Source organism: Salmo salar, chromosome ssa11 (assembly GCF_905237065.1).
Source record: "Salmo salar chromosome ssa11, Ssal_v3.1, whole genome shotgun sequence".
Taxonomy (NCBI): domain Eukaryota; kingdom Metazoa; phylum Chordata; class Actinopteri; order Salmoniformes; family Salmonidae; genus Salmo; species Salmo salar.
The window spans coordinates 14,134,993-14,156,710 of NC_059452.1; the positions used below are offsets into that span (position 1 = coordinate 14,134,993).

Sequence of the window (21,718 nt, forward strand, 5' to 3'; positions counted from 1 at the left end):
ACTGTTCCTCCATGGAGAAAGACCACTAAAACACACACAGTAAAGCCGGGTGTACACTACACAACTTTTTTTACCTTGCTAAGCCTTAAACGACCGTCTTTCCTGTAGCTTTTTCCTGTCTTACCAACGTAGTGGTGAGCACGCTAAACCATCTGGCACAGACGGGGTCACACACTACAAGAGTCTTCACCATGCTGTCTCACGAAAACAACGATGTGATGTGATTAGATTGTTAAAAGTAGCTAGATCGATCTGTGGCTCAAACGCAGCCTCATAGCAGACATTCACGGTTGCCATACGGAGTTGAAATATCTAGCAAATACATTTTGAATTGAAACATAATATCAGGATCGGTGACCCTAAGACTGCGTCTCTGACCCGCTCACATTAAACGAGTGTCTTGCTCCCCGAGTAGGCAACGACATTGGGGATTTTGTCTCCAATATGAAAAAAACTTGTCTCGGACAGCTAAATCAGGGCCAAAAATTGTGTAGTGTACACCCATCTTAAAACACACGCACACGTTGTTCTCCCCCCACATTTAACACCCATCAGCACCCTTCACGGAAGCTACACCCTAACAAAAGCCAGGGACCACAGAGTCAATCAACCTATGGGGACAGGACAGTGGTCTTTCCTTAGAATCCTGTGATTCTTGCTAATTCCTTTACTGCCCTCTGCCATTTCCAGAGACTGGGGGGGGGTGCTGACGGTATGGAGGGGCAGCTAGCCCCCCAGGCAAGGCAACACCCACCCATGGCAGACAGACACAAGGCATTATGGGATTATGTGTTAGATCAAGGGCATGTCTGGTCTGACCCACGTGGAGTCAAAGGTCATCATGAGGTCATCATGACCTCTAAAGAATATCCACATCCTCTCCTCAACATGGCACTCACTATCCTCTGATAAGTTGCTAACCAGTGGCGGCTGCTGAGGGGAGGACGGCTCATAATAATAATGGCTGGAATGGAGTAAAAAGGCATTATGGAAACCATGTATTTGATACCGTTCCACCGATTAGAGTGCAAAGTATAGCTACAATGTGTCCAAAAAGAGTCAAATAACGAGCTGAAAGAAATGTGTTTTTGCATTGACAGCCATACTATACAGGGCACTAATACACTACCAATCTACGACAAAGGCTTATTTCGTCTGTATGAGAGAGCGGTCTCACCCACAGTGTACAATGTTGTTTCTTCTTTACCCGGGCGCTGTGACAATAAACCCTGGTGGGTCCGTGACAAGGTTGTGTTTAGTCTCCGTCTTAATTGTGCTGTGATAATAGGGTGAGCTGTCCAGGGCGATGCGTCAGACTGCTGATCCCAGCATCGACTCCCTCTCACAAGGGAGCAGGTGTTCCCTAGAGGGGGGTGCCACGGAGGAGCTGAGTCAGGACAACTGTGATCATGCCAGCGGTATTAACTGGTCTTAGTGTAGCCCACATGAAGAACAAACATCCACCCAGCACTCCACTGGCTAATGAGGGAGTGTTGAAGGAACAGGCCACCAGGGCTCTAACATGGCCTGATGACACACACACACACACACACACACACACACACACACACACACACACACACACACACACACACACACACACACACACACTCCATGCCATGTCCTGGTCAACACACACACAGGCTAACAACCTCCAGGGTCCCCTCTTGAACTTGACTCCAGCCAACAGAATGTTCTGTTCTTGTTCTCTCTCTCTCGCTCTTTCGCTCCAGAAACAATTTCACAACATCCTTCTCTGTCTTGATCTGAGCCAGCAACAGCAGCAGACAAATGCCTTCTCCCTTCAAAATCAAATTACACAGACCCAGTCTGTGCCTTTTGTAATCATCCCTTTCTTTGCCAATGAATGTGTTCTTCATTTTCACGTCAGTCTAAGTGTACTCCAGTCATAAAGTCGCTACTGAAAGATATAATGGTGTCTATCTACACCGGGTATCAGCTTTGGGCATTGAAATGTTAAGGGGGTAGAGATGTCTAACTGCTAAAGCAGACAGAAACACACCCCGTTCCGGTTTTATTTTTATGTGATGTCTTTGACTAGATGCTCACGAGTTGAGAGACTGTCCAATGTCAGCCTGTATTTAGCGCTGAAGACAATATTAATATGGAAAGAGACAAATAAAAACAAATTCAATTCTTTAGAGGTCACACACACACACACACCGTTTTGCTCCTCATTCCCTCCATTAGGCTCCACGCTACCATTTGCAGCCATGTATTTTCTGCATTCTAGAGGGAGTCATTTTGCCCCCTAGCGTATGAATCAGATTTATGATGTTCATTACAGGCCTTCCTATTCAACTCATGCAAGCAGGCCGTAAAACACCCAGATGAAGTCGTGTACGAGCTCATCTTGTGCAGAGCACATCTGAGTGGACTCTTTATGACCAGGCTACTTTGTGGGTAGCGAGGCTTTTGGGATAGCCCCAGGTTTTTATGCTTCTACTCTGGGGGCCAAGAATGGAGAGAGAAAGAGAGCCAGACAGACAGAGAGAGCGAGAGAGAGAGAGACAGACAAATACACTGACCCAAAATTAAGGAACGCTTTGACTATCTACAGACTCAGTGAGCATAGCCTTGCTATTGAGAGAGGCCGCAGTAGGCAGACCTGGCTCTCAAGAGAAGAGAGGCTATGTGCACACTGCCCACAAAATGAGGTGGAAACTGACATGCACTTCCTAACCTCCTGCCAAATGTATGACCATATTAGAGACACATATTTCCCTCAGATTACACAGACCCACAAAGAGTTAGAAAACAAATCACATTTTGATAAACTCCCATATCTGTGAAATACCACAGTGCGCAATCACAGCAGCAAGATTTGTGACCTGTTGCCACAAGAAAAGGGTAGCCAGTGAGGAACGAACACCATTGTAAATACAACCCATATTTATTTATTTTCCCTTCTGTACTTTAACTATTTGCATGTTGTTACAACACTGTATATAGCCGTAATATGACATTTGAAATGTCTCTATTCATTTGGAACTTTTGTGAGTGTTATGTTTACTGTTAAATTTTTATTATCTATTTCAATTGCTTTGGCAATGTACGTTTCCCATGCCAATATAGCCCTTTGAATTGTGAGTGTGAGAGAGTGAGAGAGTGAGAGAGTGAGAGAGAGAGAGAGAAGAACAGAATATGAGCCAAAAAAGCTTTTGTCATTTGTATTCTCTGAAATGAATTAGCTTTTTATCCGACAGAAAAAAGCTATCAGCTTCGAAAAGGGCCATACACACTGGTTCCAATGGCAGTGGTGGCCATCGATAATTCAGCCATTCAGTGGTCATGTCTCTCACCCTGCTACTTATTATAGCTCTCAATAAGTATCATTCCACGAGAGGGTTTGGCAAATGATATTTGTTCAGGAAAAGAAAGAGACTGTGCAGTCAAAATAATGAGTAACCCGTGTGTGTGTGAGGGAAAGAGAAAAGAACAGTGAATGTGTAACGGGAAAGCAGCTGGGTGGAGGAAGATGAGGAGTAAAAGGCTGCTCAATGAGAGGCAGAGGACAGATTATTAGAGACAGGAAGCATGCCCCCCCTTTACCCTACCCCAAACCACCAACCCCGGACCACAGCGGCCCCCCACCAGCAAGATGAAAGCCTGGTTTGTGTTGGTGTGTGTTTGTTTTGCTCCAGGGAAAGTGTGAGGTAGTGAGGGCAGAGGGGCACATCTCAAAAACACACACAAACTCCTCTCCTCAACTTTGCCCCTTGTCAGGGAGTTGACACACGGTTTCATTCACTCACAGTTCCCTCTCTCGCCTCATATCTCCGCTCTCTACTCTCAACATGCAGACATGCACCCCTCTGTCTCATTCCCTCTTTCACCCCTCCCCGCTCCATATCTCCCTCCCTCTCGGTCCTGTCTGCGGTTCAGTCTAGCCTGTTTGATCCTGCAGTCTGTTAGCTGACAGTCAGTCTCCTCAGAGAAGAAGCCTACATAGGGCCTGTTAGCCCCTGCTCGCTCCAGCGCCAATTGGAGCGAGCAGGGGCTAACACAACTCTACAGAACACCTGTATGCATTCCAGCTGGATCTGAGCAGTTCCACACACACACACACACACACACACACACACACACACGATTCTACAGAACATCTAGATGTGTTACAGCTGGACCTGTGGGGATCCTAATCAGGTTTAGCAAAGCATCTGCCTCTACGCCACCAGCATGGCTATGGAGCAGGGAACTGGCCTCAGCAGCTCCACATGGACCCGAGGCTTGTTCTTTCCTTTGTTCTAGAACATAAAACCGCAGAACATCACCACTCCTTCAGAGAAGAGGCTGGTGTTCTGTAGCACGGAACTCAAACCAACTATTTCTATGTTCTGTACTGTATGTCTGAGAACAGAGCACGGGAGAGAGAGAGCGTCTTCGCCCTGTGGGGCTGAGACAGACAGAGCCTGTTACTGTAATGGCTCTCACACACACAGACACACACACACACACACACATACACACACACACATTCTAAATGGCCAGAAGTGACAATTACTTAAGAGAGACACCATTGATGAAGAAGGCCTATTAGAACACACGAAGCAGTCAGAGCGATAATTGTGCATTCGTATAGAGTCACTGCATCGAGAACGGTTAGTCTACTGTATGTTGTGGTAACCACACATCTCCTCCATCACCGGGAGAACGCGCAGTTCTCACGCAGCGTGTTGGACCGCGCAGCAGATAAACATACTGTACAGATGTGCCTGTCTGCTGATGCTGCGCACGTGTGTGTGTGTGTGTGTGTGGTCATGGATGAGCCATGTGGAGCCCACAGGTCTGTGACCTGCATTCGATGGGGCAGCAGTGCCCCCACGGTCCCCGCCACAAATCTCCAATAACCACAGCTAGCATCTGCCACAGTCACGGCCACAACTGACCAGCCATGCAAACATGACCACAAAGGAATAACGGACACACACACTCACTGGAGAGTTCTAAACTCTATACATTAGTGCTGAATCCTCACACTCTTCTACTACAACAAAAAAAGGACATTATCTTCCATCTCCTTCCTCTCCCGTCTCTCACATAATACCTTGTTCCATCTTGTTGTGTCCTTGAAGAACCTCCCATCTCTCTCTCTCTCCTTTCCTACAGCTCCTCTCCTACACTATAGTGTACTTCCTCCCTCTGTCCCCGGCTGTGTGTGTCTGTGTGTGTGTCCTGCCCCTGTGGGCCCCTGTGGTCTCTGGAGGATGTAGGATCATTAGGATGTGCCCCTCACTGCTTTTACAGGCCAGACAGGAAGCACCCAACCCTGTCAGCTCATTAAAAATGCCAAAGCCTGGTGGGGTCACACACACACACACAAATGCACACGCAGGGGGCCAAAACACACATGCACACACTGTACACACATACAGTACAAGAGCCACACCCAATAAGGCCCAGTATTCCGTATTCCAAGACTGAGTGTTTCCCCTAGTAAGTCTTCTGAAAGGAGCTCAGCACAGTCTCCAAACACTGCCCCGAGCCCCCAGCCAAAAAGAACCCTGCTGCCCAGACTCTTGCCACATCTTCTCTCTCTTTGTATCATAAACCAAGCCTTTGTTCTCCGCTCCTCACATTATCCGGTGGGATGATGCTCCATTCATCTCCGTCTCTGCTCCCTAAACACAGCTAATTCGGGGATGAAAACTCTTCAAAGTTCATAGAGAATGTAACGTTAGGCACGGTATCAAACTCAACTTTTTTTTTATCAGTAAATAAATGGATTAAAGCTGATAACATCTTATCAAGTGACTGTTAATAAAATGGCATCCCTACTGGCACGGAATATCACTTAAGAGGATCTGTTCCCTTAACTCATATCCAAGTATACCTGATGTTATTCTCTCACATAAAGGAACGAACACACACACACACACACACACACACACACACACACTTCTGTGGATTCTTTAACTAGATGCACGACAATCTGTCCACACAACAACAGAAGGAGTGATCCCCTAATCACAAATCTGTATCTCTATCCTCTGGAAAGGCTGCCCTCCAAAGATGAACCCAAATCATCTGGGATACCCTCATCCCCACACTCACAGACACATGCAAAACGTACATTACTCTACACACACACATACCAGCTCCCGTATCCTCAGAGCGAGCTCGCTCACACACACACACACACATCTGGAAGCTCACGTACCTCTGGTGTTGGTGGCCATGTCCGCCACCTTCTGAAAGGCATCCAGGAAGGCCACTGCTGCCAGCACTGTGGTCCTGAGAGCAGAGCAGAGCGGGACAGAGCAGACAGGACAGACACATGATTGGCACCAGTTCACAACCACAGCCATTTTCAACATAAACAGACATAGTCAGCAGATCTGGCGCCTCAGAACAGACAGCGGGGGATTACATTGTTGTCAATGGCACTGGCTGGGATACTCATTGATGGGCACTGCTCTAGTACACACAGGACGGTGGCTGGGGCTTACCGGAGCTGGGAGTGCAGTTTGGTGGCCTTGGCACTGAAGTCCTCCCACACGGGGTATGAACACTGGGAATAAATAAATAAATAAATAAATAAATAAATAAATAAAATAGGACACGTTAGAATCTATATTTTAGGACATTATGCAATACAACTAGTGCATTGTCTGTACAAATATCTGACAGGTCTGACCTTTGTGTTTTCACTCACAACACCAGTCAACATTACATGCTATCTAGAACCTAAAAGGGTTCTTCAGCTGTCCCCATAGGAGAACCCTTTGAAGAACCCGTTTTGGTTAAAAAGGTCTACCTCGAACCAAAATGGGTTCTAGCTAGAACCAAAAAGAGTTCTTCTATGAGGACAGCCGAAAAACCCCTTTGGTACCCTTTTTTCAAAGAGCGTAATATAAAATGAGCACTTCACGTGTAGCATTGCACCTCCCACGAGGAGCAGAATATTCTGGGTAAAATAATGTTACGGTGAACAGGCAGGAAGACAAAAATGTCTGCCATGTTCCCTGGTCTGAGTCATCACTGTCTGTGATTGGGTAACGCATCCTCTGTTTCCATCAGCCCCCGGCACCGGCAGATATCAAAGGAAGCAATGAATGGCAACACAAATCAAACACTATATTTGTACCCCAAAATGACCTTGTGAAGTTCTCTTCTTTCCCCCCCCCCCCCTATATAGGTGTCCTTTCTCTTTGTTCACACCCATTATCACAAGCAAATGATCCACAAGGTAAATAGTAGTAAATGTAGTGGAGGCCGCTGAGGGGAGGACGGCTCATAATAATGGCTGGAACAGAGCTAATGGAATGGAAACCATGTGTTTGATGTATTTGATACCATTCCACCTATTCCGCTCCAGCCATTACCACGAGCCCGTCCTCCACAACGGTGCCACCAACCTCCTGTGAGTACATGGTGTTACAAGTTGACTTGAACATCTCTTCTACCTGCAGGGCAGAGTGTGTGTCCAGCACTCCATACCTCTCTCTGCCTTTGTTATCAGACGCTACGCCCTTGAGAGCAGCAGATCATACGGCTGTGTGCCCAAGGCTGAATTAAGCCTCACTCCACAGCACAGCTGGGGGTTAGAGATCTCCAGAAGCAAGTACCCCCCGAGTCCCCCCGCCATCTCCAAACTCCCAGCATGCAGGGAGAGAGAGGGGGAGAGGGGATAAGAACCGAGGAGATCGTGGGAGGAAAAGACAAGACAGACCAGAGAAAAAGGGAAAGGGGGATATGGTGGAAAGGGAAAGAGAATGGGAGGCAGGAAAGAGAGAGGATGAAGAGGAGCGTTTAAGGGACAGGACCCAACTGAAGGAGCAGGGATGTCACGGGGGCTACAGTGGGCGACAGAGGGCGTCTCGCCCTTTGATCTGACGTCTTATTCCTGGTGTTTGATGTCAGTTAATTTGGTCTGAAATCAGAGCAGCATTTCCCTGCGGTCCTCATTTCTGTGTTTGAAGTGCTCTAATCTTGCAATTTTGCAAGCCTGACGTCGATCAGGAGAGGCCTTGTGGATGGGAGATAAGGAGCGGGCGACGCCTCCTCTCCATTACAACCACACCGGCCCATCCCTCATTACCATATTAGGGTATTTTAATCCAATAGAGGGGATCCTGGCGGTGTCCGATTGGGTAACGATTGTTTATTAGGTTCATTGTAGGCCTGGGGATATTTTATTTCCCATCCTCCTCAATGAATCGCTCACTCACTCCTACTCGACTTGCAACATGACCCACAAACAATGAGATAAGTACCTCTCTCAATCCATCCATCCGCCTGGATTGTTCCCAGGTAAAGACAGCAGGCTATTTTCCCTTTAGCTTAACCAAGTGGAACAACAGAGCCATTAAAAGGTGTATTACAGTCAGAGAAAATAAAACCCAGAGGCAGAATGATAATGCAGAGTAAAGACAACAAAAAGAAAAGGCATAGCATTTTTTTTTTCTTCTAGGCAAGTCAGTTAAGAACAAATTCTTATTTACAATGATGGCCTACCCTTGCCAAACCCTCACCTAACACGGGCGACGCTGGGCAAATTGTGCACCGCCATATTGGACTCGCGATCACGGCTGGTTGTGATACAACCCGGGTCTGTAGTGACACCTCTAGCACTGCGATGCAGTGCCTTAGACCGCTGTGCCACTCAGGATCCACATTGCATGACATTACAGCATTACAGCATTGACATTGCATTGACAATGGATTGCTGTTTGGTCCCTGGAGGTCAAGGCGTACAAACAGTAGCATGACCTGTAGCTCAGTTGGTAGAGCATGGTGTTTGCAACGCCAGGGTTGTGGGTTCGATTCCCACGGGGGGCCAGCACAGAAGAAAAAAAATGTATGAAATGTATGCATTCACTACTGTAAGTCGCTCTGGATAAGAGTGTCTGCTAAATGACTAACTAAATGACATAACTGGCTGCCATAGTGCAGGTCAATCAATCAATCAAATTTATTTATAAAGCCCTTCTTACATAATCTGATGTCACAAAGTGCTGTACAGAAACCCAGCCTAAAACCCCAAACAGCAAGCAATGCAGGTGTAGAAGCACGGTGGCTAGGAAAAACTCCCTAGAAAGGCCAGAACCTCAGAAGAAACCTATAGAGGAACCAGGCTATGAGGGGTGGCCAGTCCTCTTCTGGCTGTGCCGGGTGCAGATTATAACAGAACATGGCAAAGATGTTCAAATGTTCATAGATGACCAGCAGGGTCAAATAATAATCTGGAGCTGGAGGTCTGGAGCGGTGTTCTCCTCAAAGGCCACTCAGCTACTGATAACATGCTATTGTATCACCACTTCCTCTTCTGCACATAAAGACATCCTCACAGTAGTGACAGCACACCGAAAACTCCATAGTAACACATCTCATGCCTGACTACCCCTAGACATGCAGCGCATCATCTTTCCCTTCTACCATCTCTCGCTAACCCCTCAAAAGGTTAAAGGTTATCGGTTACATGATGGGCTAGCTAGACTCTGTGGAACTCTCCAGGGAGTTTACAGTCCATTGGCCTATATCTGTGCTCAGCGGACTAGAATTCTGTTCTGTTGTTTCGCGAACCAAACATGTTTACTCGATTGAATGAAAAGCTCACAGCTTCATCACTTTGTTCCTTTGTTCTCTGGAGGATGACATGAACCACAGATTCAAGAGTGGATTAGCCCAATTTCAGCTCTTTAAAATCGGGCCAATTCAGACTTTTAAAGAGATATTAAACATCCACGCAATAGAGGCTAATTTCACGGTTCTTTAAGCTAAAATTATAGCTCCCATTTTGGATGTGCTGCAAAGGATACTGTATACATTCCCTCTATAGCAACTGTATGAGACAAGGAACCAATGGTGGGCCTCTAGCTTATTAAGAAGCCCCTTTACAGGCTGTCGGAACAAGGACAGGGCACAGACAGGCAAGGACAAAGGGTTAATAGATGCATACGCCTAAGCTTAATTAAGTAATTGGAAGCAGAGCTACACGTACAAACGTGAGTACCCACAAAGTCTACTACATCGCGTTGCATAATCTCCAGATCAGGGGAGCTCCTGCTACTTAGATCCAGGAAAGTAGACTCCTCCAAGGGCTTTACTGTATCAGTAGACCAAATGTGTTCAGCTGGAGTGCTGGACGCAGGCAATGCGCATGACAAGTTTGATTGAACGGAAATGTTCACTAAGTCACAGGAGGTTGGTGGCACCTTAACTGGGGAGGACGGGCTCGTGGTAACGGCTGGAGCGGAATCAGTGGAATGGTATCAAACAAATCAAACACGTGGGTCCCATGTGTTTGATTCCATTCCATTAGCTCCTTTCCAGACATTATTATGAGTCGTCCTCCCCTCAGTAGCCTCCACTGCACCAAGTGTTATGTCTAGTTTCAGGACAAAATATAAAGTCTCCACTACTGATATGAACAGCAAACACTGGATTGGAGAAAGTTCTCAGTAACTTTAACATTACCTGAGGATAGATACTGTGACGAATCTCAAAGTGCCTGTGAGCTGTTCTTATGTGACTCATGTTAGACATGAGAAATTGTTTACCTTCTGTAAGTTTAAGAAACATTACCTTGTGCCATGTTATTCTGTTACCAAAACCCCATTTATGTTGAAGATATTTTCTAATTTCTCTCCCTCAGGAGGAGGAGGATAATTCAGTTTAAGTAAAGGTAGACATACAAATTAGTTAGTGTGTTCAGCTCATAACTGTGTTTTTCCCCCTCTTTCTGTCGTCTGGTTGTCAAAGCAAAACTGTGAAAACAGTCTGGACAACCCCTCCCTCTCATTTTCACTGTCTCGCTCTCTCTCTTTTCTCTCTTTTCCAGCTAATGTCACCTCTCCCAGCTCTTACTGACACCTACCATGACACCTACTACCACCTGCCCTCTTTCCAGTTACTGTAACAAGCATCCTCACCCACTGAACACTGACTGACACCGGACATCCATGGACGTTGAAAACTAGTTGAACTTTAGACAGTCCGCCCTGGCCGGACCAAATCTGAACCAGTCATAAATGTCTATGTTTCACAAGTTTGGAGAGTACAGTAGAGAACAGTACAGAACAGTACAGTACATAAAAGTACAGTACAGTAGAGTTCAGTATAGTAGAGCACACTAAGGTAGAGTACAGTATAATGTACTCTATTGTACTGTATTGTACTGAACATATCTACTTTACTGTACAGAACTCTACTGTAGTGTGATGTCCAAAATTGTGGAACATAGACGTCTATGATTGGTTCAGATTTGGTCTGGTCCGGACCAACCAAATGTGGTCTTGTTTGGGGGCGGAGCTCATTACAATAATAGCTAGTGTGTAGAATAATATCCAAATTTGCGAAAGAAGGATATTGCATATTTCTACCTTTCCATACCTATTCAGGATACATCACCATGAAGCGAATGCTATTCATATCCATAATTATGCATTTGTGTTTAGTACACATCGGGGACCCATGATGTAATTGCGCTAAGATAATTATGTTACTGGATGCAAATCCACTTCACCTACTGTAGTTCAATAACTAAGGGGGTCATGTCATAGCTGACTGTAGTTCAATAACTGTCATGTCATAGCTGACACCTCATTCTTTCAGCTGCCATCTTTGAATCTTAATCTTTGAAAATGTAAAATGTCCAAAGCAAACTTTTTAATTTTTTATTATCTCATTATCAAATCACTTCTGGATAACAATTAAGTACCTTACTGTGATTGTTTTCAATAAAAATTGTCAAAAAGAAACAAAAATTGCTTCTTAGCAAAGACCAATTTCTCAAGAAAGAATTTAGCTAGGACTGTCTGGGAGTGGGGAGGGTAAAAATGAAAACTAGCTGTTATTGGCAGAGGTTCTGAACAATATTTCTTATTGGTCAATTAACAAATGTGCCACCTGGTGATGTCACCAGGTAGGCCATAACTCCATCCCACCAAAACAGAACATTACAGGTGGTTTTTTCAAACAGCCCTTACATTAATAGGGCATTATCATAATTTTCACAATATTATTGAAACCTCATAGTGTGGAATTATATGTTTTATATAACGTGGTTGCATAAAAAACTAAGGGTAAACTTTGCTTCTGCACAGTTCTACCAGTAAATATGTTTTTGTGAAATGTTCTGTGTAAATTGTTCAAAGTAGTCCTTGTGCATAGAGTTGTGTGGTCTGTTAAACTTTGATATCTGTGTTTTTTGTTTGGCATACATTTTAAAGTCCAGTGTGCGCTCTGAACGCTCCGAGAGCAAAACGCTCTGAATTTACAAATGGACAATCTGACAAAACTCTGAGTTTAAGGACGGGGCTATAGCTTAAGAGGGTGTGAACGATGCTGAATGAGTGTAGACAAAGAAGAGCTCTCCAGTAGGTGTACCAAATTATTCAAAGGCCATTTTCTCAAAAGTGAGGTTACAAGTTTATCAGAATTCAAAGCAGAATTCCTTTCCCATTGTTCCTCAAATGTAGTGTTTGATATACCATTTTCTAGCTCGGAGTCTACTTTTATCCAATGTAAAAAACACAATTTCAAATTTTGATACATAAGACCGAATCGAGCCGGTCGGTCACAAATAACCTCTGGATCCAGTCTTCTCCATCTCCTGCACTGTGCGTGAATACTACCAACTCTGTCTCCACCGTTGCTGCTCCACACCAACTAAGCAGACTTCTGGGTTCTCTACAGATACACATTATATGAGGATTGATACACAAATATACACCATCGGTTACTTTTACATCAAGTTGGCAAATCATTGCTCTCAAATGACATTAGGATACAAGCAGCAAGTTGTTGTCAGACGAAACAGAAAGACTGTGTGTTTGCATAATTTATGAGGAAGAGGATCTTACTAATCTAAACATAGTAATAAAAACGAAACTATCCAACCCTGCCTTTCTGCCATGGGACAAGGTTAATCAAAGACTCTGTTGATGTCTTTAGAATTTTTAAATATGTGAAAACATTTGCTAAATTTTCCTGAACTTGACTTTACCTTATCTGTTTGTGATGTCTGGGAAGTGTAACACCCAATGCTCTCACTCATTTCTAGTTCCTTTTTGTTTCTTCAGCCATGAAAAAAACAGGGGGATGAGGATAGAGGGGAGTTAAGGTACCCAGAGAGATGGAGGGATGGCCGGTGGAGGTTGATGCCTATAGGTGTCTGACTGGCTGGGGCCTGGGCTGCTCTATGTGTCTACGTAGTGTCAAGCCCTTCCAAGAGCTTGATAAAAATAGCAGGTTTGGTTCAATCTCATATCCCCATCCATGCAGTACATCTCACTCACTGGTGTGAATGAATGATGGAGGGGGGAAATAATCTCCCTCTTCACCATTTACCAGAGCAGCCTGAAGCCTTGCAGAAATGAATAATGGAAATCACTTAATATGAGAGGCACAGCTTCTTCCTCCATGTCTGTCTCTCTCTCTCCATCCCTGTCTGTCTCTCAATATATCTGTCTGTCTCTCTCACTGTGTGCCTTTCATTCTGTCTCATATGCTCTCTCAATCTTTCTCACTATCATCTCCCTTATTTGTTCTAGTCATCCATCTTAGCTCTCTAACTCACTGTCTCGCTCTCCATCCCTGGTCCAGTTGTCCCAGGTCTCAACAGTTGTATTTGTGTTGTGGCCGTGGTTGCACCACTCAGCCTAATTGAATGGGAGTCTTCACTGAGGTTCTCTGTGTGACTGACTGCCACCACTCTGAGATACTGTATATAGTGGCATTAAAATACATGGCAGGTCTGTGATTGAAAAGCAGGTAGTATTTTGTAGCACTCTCATTGGTGGGGATGGTCGCCGACGGCTGTCCATCATGCAGAGACAGTGAGGAATGCAGATGTGTCTTGTTGGAGGTCGTGGGTAAGCATCAGCCTCCTTTTTTGCTTGGACCCAAACCAAACATTGTCAGTAAGCCCCATAGTAAAATCTAGGGGTCTAGTGAATGGAAAACCATACTAAATACTTCTGCATGAGAGAACAGTGAACAGTGGATTTTGTTCCTCCAGTAGCCAGATTTCCTTTTACGGTACAAAAATATTGATTTGACACCATTTCTTTCCCCCATTCATAATTATCAATGCGCTGAGTGGTTTTACAGTCAAGAAATGACTGTGATGAGATGAGTTTGACAGGCCCGACAAAGCCTGCACTGAGAACTACTGGCACTGTCCCAATGTGATTTCTCAATCTGAAACCAGTCGATTCATCTCTAACGAGCCTAACGAGAGACAAGAGAACACATGCTCATTTAGAGACCCAGGGCCCTGCATATTGTCATGGCATCAATGGCCCCTACAAAGGGATGATAATTTGGGCGAGCACGGACACATGAGTCACGAGGATGGATGCCCTCTCTGGTCCTCTGCCTCTCAGCCCAAAGGCAGTGTCCGGAAATGGGTCACAAGTGCAGCTGTTAACACGCCCTCTGAGCAATGCTGTGGGATATTGTGCCTGTATGGGGTTGTGTCAATGCTCTAAGTCAAAGGAAGAAACTGTCAAGACTATGCATGTCTTTTGGAAAGCACAAGCTTTGTGGTTCATCCCACAATCATCTGTTCGTTTAAGGAGCCAACCCTTTTTTTCAATTTTCGCCTAAAATGACATACCCATATATAACTACCTGTAGCTCAGGACCTGAAGCAAGGATATGCATATTCTTGATACCATTTGAAAATAAACACTTTCAAGTTTGTAGAAACGTGAAAATAAATACTTTCAAGTTTGTAGAAACGTGAAATTAATGTAGGAGAAAATGACACATTAGATCTGGTAAAAGACAATACAAAAAATAAATAAAACTCATGTTTTTTTCTTTGTACCATCATCTTTGAAATGCAAGAGAAAGGCCATAATGTATTATTCCAGCCCATACGCAATTTATATTTCGGCCACTAGATGACAGCAGTGTACTGTATGTGCAAAGTTTTAGACTGATCCAATGAAAAATGTATCAAGACTGCCCAAAATGTTTTGTATCAAGACTGCCCAAATTTGCCTAATTGGTTTATTAATACATTTTGAAGTTCATAATTGTGCACTCTCCTCAAACAATAGCATGGTATTCTTTCACTGTAATAGTTACTGTAAATTGGACAGTGCAGTTAGATTAACAATAATTTAAGCTTTCTGCCCATATCAGATATGTCTATGTTTTGTTTTTTTTACTTACAACCTCATGCTAATCACATTAGCCTACGTTAGCTCAACCGTCCTGCAGGCGTAATCTACGCTGAGTCCAGCTGGCAAACAGACCACGTCATGGACTTCTCCTGCCTCCTGTCTTCACTCTAGTCCAAGTTACCCCTGACTCCGTGTCGGTCTCTATTGGCACTGCACTGAGCATGTGGTCAGCACACACAGGGCCAGCCTATAGGGAGACAAGCTGACCAAGAATGTGACCCCCTGTGCTTTCAAATCAAATCACCTCCATCCTTGCTCTGTCACATAAAAACCACGTAATAACAAGACATAGCCCTGAGGGATGTAGCCTACACTGCCAGACAGCCCACCCCCCTTCTTGTGTATGTAAGTCACACACACACTCATATATTCCCGTCTGTGTCTCCTTAAAGGGGGATTACACCCCCCCCCCCATACATTCTCTCTTACACATTATACCATACGGTGGGGGGGGGGCTCTCTCTGGAGATCAGAGGGGGAGACGGGGGTCTCTTTCATGTCATTGTGGTTGTAATGTACATTCCTTTCAGTGAAACATCTGACTCATGTACTGTATGCTAATTTCAGAGGCCCCCAGCCTCGCTCATCATGGGACTGTGCTGTATTGCACTGTACCATACAATTCAGAGGTGGACTGACTACATATAGTCGACTGTCTCTTTAGCGCAGTTGTGTTGCCAGCTATTGTACTGGGCATGTCTACTGCAGTGTGAACAAAGAGAAAGCCTGGTAGACCGAGCCAGTGATTCCAGGAGAGGAGACACATATGAGAAGTGACTGTGCATGCCCTATGGGGGTGTCAATCCCCCTGCAACAAAGGGATAGTGAGGCAGAGAGGGAGGGGGAAAACATCCTCCAGTTGAAACACTTTACTAGGACATGGATCAATTGCATGGATATGTAAAAGTAACCTGTCACACATGACAAGGAATTGCATTCCTCGATGAGTTAAGTCTATAGTGCATCATTCAACATATTTGCATTTCATTGCTCAGTGAAGAGATGTTTTGTCTTCAGCCGTCATGGGGGGCACATATCAGCTGGAGAGGATCATCCTTGTTCAGAGATAGCATGACAGCACTGAATGTACTGTTAACTACTGTGGCAGCATCACTAAAACACTGGTATGTCTAGTGTAAATAACATCTTCAGTATAGCCAGCCATAAAGACACAAATAGCTGAGGCCCTGCTCGCATGTCAATCTCTGTCCAACAACAGGGCATCCTAGGGTCTCCATTCGTGTCTGTGTGTGTGTGTGTGTGTTTTCCTCTCTTTTGCCACCAACAACATCAGTCCTTTGAGAGGTGGGTCATTAGTGACAACATGAGGTTGTCATGAGGTTGTCTGGGGTTACGTGAGAGCACAGCAGTCAGCCAATGGCATCTCACTCTGCTGCGGGGACACCCACTGAAGACTATTGGGGCGGCAGGTAGCCTAGTGGTTAGAGCATTGGGCCAGTAACCGAAAGGTTGCTGGATGGAATCCCCGAGCTGACAAGGTACAAATCTGTCGTTCTGCCCATGAACAAGGCAGTTAACCCACTGTTACCTGGTAGGCCGTCATTGTAAATAAGAATTTGTTCTTAACTGGCTTGTCTGGTTAAATAAAAGGTTCATTGTTTTTAGATATTTTTTAAAAGACAACTAGAATGGCCAACCTGAGACTGCAAGTAACTTCGGATGCTGCCGAAGTTACTATTTGCCCATATTTTATTATCCTCCATCATGGAGTAAGAGATCAGATGAAGACCATGGGAAATGCGTCTTAGATAATTAATGAGACGAGTGTGTCCAGGAGAGAGAGAGAGAGAGAGAGAGAGAGAGAGAGAGAGGGCGATGGGGGATGTGGGGGAGAGAAAGAACAAGAGAGATGTAACCATGAGGGGGGGGGGTGTCACAGGTTCTTAGTTTAGGATGTTGTTAATCCGAGGTTGCAGTCTGACGTGTCCCTGGCTCCTTCAAAACCCTGTGATGTTCACACAGATAGATGGTCCATGCAGAAATAATAACCATGCAGAACACCAGCTTTGCTTCAATCCTATTCACATGAGACTGGGACTCGGATGACATAGAAATCCCTTGATTTCTCACAAAGTGGAAAGAAAGGCACAGATGATGAGATGGAAACAACGGTAGTCATGTTACTGGTCCCAAGTCAGCGCTATGATTTCCTGTTCAAAGAGTAAGACTGTCCACATACTAAGTATGCCAAATAATCTGTTGGTTAGTCACAGTGGGTGTAGCTAGGAGTCTGGCTCGCTGTCTTCTCATCTGGACCGTCGCTGCTCAAATAGCATCTTGATGTGAAGCCAGTAGACTACCCAGAGAAGAAGGCCAGACCATACAGCAGGCTAGGTCTACACCATGGGCCATTCAGACAGACACAGTGGTGTGCACTGCTGGACGCATGATGGCTGTGGAGGTTCTCATGCTTGACTCACACGGTCTCTTTAAAAAAATCAGCTTGGCAGAAAATCAATGGTGCTGCTTTCTACAAGAGGGAGAACATCGGCTATCTTTCTCACACAGCCTATAACAGCTGTTTTTCATCTACAGCACGCAAAGAAAAATCATGGGTCTTGTGAAAATGGCGTGGTTAAATCTGACAGTTTAACATACATTTATTTTGTGTTAATAAAAGCTGAATATATCTACATTTTTTCAGTCATAAATGATCCATATGGTTATAATCCATATCGTGTTTCGAATGCACATGCTTACCCTAACACACACAGATGGATTCATAGCCTACATGATGACTAGGTTTAACTTGATCTATGCAGAGTAAACCAACGCTCTGACACACACAAATCACATGCAATGGTGATCGAGCAATTGGATTCAATTATAGTAGATGTCAAAGCAACATTTCCAAAGCAATGACGCGACAAATGCGCAAGCTTTGCTGGGGAAAGTCACTATCTAGTAGGTGCTGGCTGGGTAGGTAGCCTATCGCCGCACTGTGACAGAATAACGGTCCCATGTCCTCGAGGGTGAAAACAAGCAGATCACAAATGCAGGCAAATCATCCCCTTTTGTAAACAATGGATACATGTTACGAGCAATAATGATGCCCGACCTACCTTCATATCATTGACAATCGCCTGGAATAGTCCACCTAACGCTCCGCACTCCTTCTCCACCGTCTCCATGTTCACTAAATCCAGGGTTCACCAAATACGGACAGGGCACAAAACCCGACCAAATATATTTCCACGGTAGAAATAGCGATGGGGAGCCTTGTTCTTCTCTCCTTCCCTATCTGTGCCCAGCGTGAAAGACAGGATGAGGAAGTTTGTTTAAAAAGAAGGATACACAAATACCGTACAATTATTGTCGTCGACTGTCGGCTCGCTCCCCGTGTCCTTGGAACACCAAGCGAGTGATGATGAGAGAAAAGAGAGGTTGCTCCCTCTCCCGTCCCAGCTGCGGGTCTAGAGCCCGAGTTAGGAGGTAAAGCATGCAGAGGGAACCGCGATGGACACTCTCATCTTCGGATAGCAAGGAAAAATCGAGTTGTGTTGATGCGCGTTTATAGCTCGGGAGTGATGTATCAAAATGTGAGACAGTAGGTTGGTGAGTAGGCCTACCAGGGGAGCGCAAGGCTGCCGGTGATTGGAGCAGGGGCAGTGGGCTGCGCTGCGGAGTGAACAGAGCCAGTAATTCGATCTATGGGAATTGAAAGGGGCCGGACAACTCTCTTGTCACATGGAGGTGGTGTTTGGTAGGGAGGGGTTATGCGTGCGGGGGAACGCACGCGCGCACACACACACACACGCACACAGACAGACAGAGACACACTAGCATATCAAATATTTCAGTGCGATAGGGGAGAAACGTCAAATAGATGTATCTACCAGCAAACAATGGCATGGGGACGCATGCCTACCACAATGTCAATGAATGAGGCACAGGGAATGAGCAAACATTATTTCTAATACAGAGGAGGATTGACTGTGTGCATACTGTATGACATGATAATGTTCTCTATCCAAGAATGGATGAGATGATTATAATATAGTTATGCAGTGGTATGAATATTAATTCAGATATTACACTGTAGTCTAATTAATGGCGGTCTAACGACCAGGTTTGTCACGGATAACATAGTTTTGTTTGTTTAGTTTTAATAATCCAAAAAGCTTTTCAAGGCCCCATTGTTCGTTTTTTAAATTGATCCACAACAACTGAGCCATCACAAAGCCTTTCCCCGGCACACAAAGACTTTGTGATGGCTCAGTTGTTGTGGATCAATTCATTAGAGCGTTTCACACAATATGGCTATTACGCAACACTACAGGATCAACAAATATGCTTTCTAATGCGTTTGATTAAAAATATATATAAAAAATACATTTTTAAAAAAACAACTTGGTGATTAGACCGTGATGGGGCGGCAGGTAGCCTAGTGGTTAGAGCATTGTAACCGAAAGGTTGCAAGATTGAGTCCCTGAGCTGACAAGGTACAAATCTGTCGTTCTGCCCCTGAACAAGGTAGTTAACCCACTGTTCCTAGGCCGTCATTGAAAATTAGATTTTGTTCTTAACTGACTTGCCTAGTTCAATAAAGGTTAAATAAAATACAAATTAATTAGACTACAGTGTAATATCTGAATTAATATTTATACCACTGCATAACTATATTATAATCATCTCATCCATTCTTGGATAGAGAACATTATCATGTCATACAGTATGCACACAGTCAATCCTCCTCTGTATTAGAAATAATGTTTGCTCATTCCCTGTGTCTCATTCATTGACATTGTGGTAAAGGCTTTGTTCTCTAGCCTACCTTTATGATATTTAAAATCAAATACAACAATGCAGTTTCATTTTTTTAAGTAAAACAATTTTGCCAGTAAAAAAATTCAATAATAAACTAAAGTAAAAAAATGTAAAAAGTTACACCATAAAATAACAAGGAGGCTATATACAGGGGGTACCTGTACCAAGTCAATGTGTGGGGGTAATTTAGGTAATATGTACATGTAGGTACTGTAGGGGTAAAGTGACTTTGCATAGATAATAAACAGTGAGTAGCAGCAGTGTAAAAATGGGAACAATGCAAATAGCCATTTGATTAACTGTTTAGCAGTATTATGGCTTGGGGGTAGAAGCTGTTAAAACCTCTCTGGGCTTGGTGGGACGTTTGCGTCCCACCCTAGTCAACAGCCAGTGGAATCGCGTGGCGCGATATTCAAATACCAAAAAAATGCTATATCTTCAATTTCTCAAACATATGACTATTTTACACCATTTTAAAGACAAGACTCTCGTTAATCTAACCACATTGTCCGATTTCAAAAAGGCTTTACAGCGAAAGCAAAACATTAGATTATGTCAGGAGAGTACTCTGCCAAAAATAATCACACAGCCATTTTCAAAGCAAGCATGTATGTCACAAAAACCAAAACCACAGCTAAATGCAGCACTAACCTTTGATGATCTTCATCAGATTACATTCCTAGGACATTATGTTATACAATACATGCATGTTTTGTTCAATCAAGTTCATATTTATATCAAAAACCATCTTTTTAAATTAGCATGTGATGTTCAGAACTGGCATACACACCGAAAACGTCCGGTGAATTTACTAAATTACTCATGATAAATGTTGTCAAAATACATAACAATTATTTAAAGAATTATAGATACAGAACTCCTTTATGCAAACGCTATGTCAGATTTTAAAATAGCTTTTTGGCGAAAGCACATTTTGCAATATTCTGAGTACATAACTCGGCCATCACGACTAGCTATTTTGACACCCACCAAGTTTGGGGCTCACTAAACTCAGAATTACTATTAGAAAAATTAGATTACCTTTGCTGTTCTTCGTCAGAATGCACTCCCAGGACTTCTACTTCAACAACAAATGTTGTTTTGGTTCCAAATAATCCATAGTTATATCCAAATACCTCCATTTTGTTCGTGCGTTCAGGTCACTATCTGAAGGGTAAAGCACGAGCGCATTTCGTGACAAAAAAATGCAAAATATTCCATTACCGTACTTAGAAGCATGTCAAACGCTGTTTAAAATCAATTTTTATGCTATTTTTCTCGTAAAATAGTGATAATATTCCAACCGGGCAACGTTGTATTCATTCAAAGGCTGAAAGAAAAAAATGGAGAAGTCTCGTGACTCACGATAAACGTTCACAAAAAGCATAACAATTATTTTAAGAATTATAGATACAGAACTCCTCTATGCACTCGATATGTCCGATTTTAAAATAGCTTTTCGGTGAAAGCACATTTTGCAATATTCTCAGTAGATAGCCCGGCATCACAGGGCTAGCTATTTAGACACCCAGCAAATGTAGCACTCACCAAAGTCAGATTTACTATAAGAAAAATGTTATTACCTTTACTGTCTTCGTCAGAATGCACTCCCAGGACTTCTACTTCAATAACAAATGTTGGTTTGGTTCAAAATAATCCATAGTTATATCCAAACAGCGGCCTTTTGTTCGTGCGTTCAAGACACTATCCGAAAGGGTAAATAAGGGTGACGAGCATGGCGCAATTCGTGACAAAAAATGTCTAAATATTCC

General features: G+C 44.0%; 1 protein-coding gene across 8 annotated transcripts in view; it reads right to left on the minus strand.

Moving 5' to 3' along the window:
* mtss1lb (MTSS I-BAR domain containing 2b) overlaps window positions 1-18,790 on the minus strand; it is a 77,974-nt gene extending 59,184 nt beyond the window's left edge. For 4 of the 8 annotated variants that reach the window (XM_014126579.2, XM_014126575.2, XM_045689057.1 and 1 more), the window contains exons 1-3: window positions 18,242-18,789; window positions 6,471-6,532; window positions 6,182-6,255 (exon numbers count right to left, since the gene is read on the minus strand). In XM_014126579.2, coding sequence (XP_013982054.1) covers window positions 6,182-6,255; window positions 6,471-6,532; window positions 18,242-18,310 — 205 coding nt within the window. In that variant the 5' untranslated portion in view covers window positions 18,311-18,789. Of the gene's footprint in view, window positions 1-6,181; window positions 6,256-6,470; window positions 6,533-18,241 lie in introns of all 8 variants that reach the window. The other 4 variants (XM_014126577.2, XM_014126576.2, XM_045689055.1 and 1 more) reach the window with 3 other exon arrangements.
* Window positions 18,791-21,718: the final 2,928 nt, after the last annotated feature.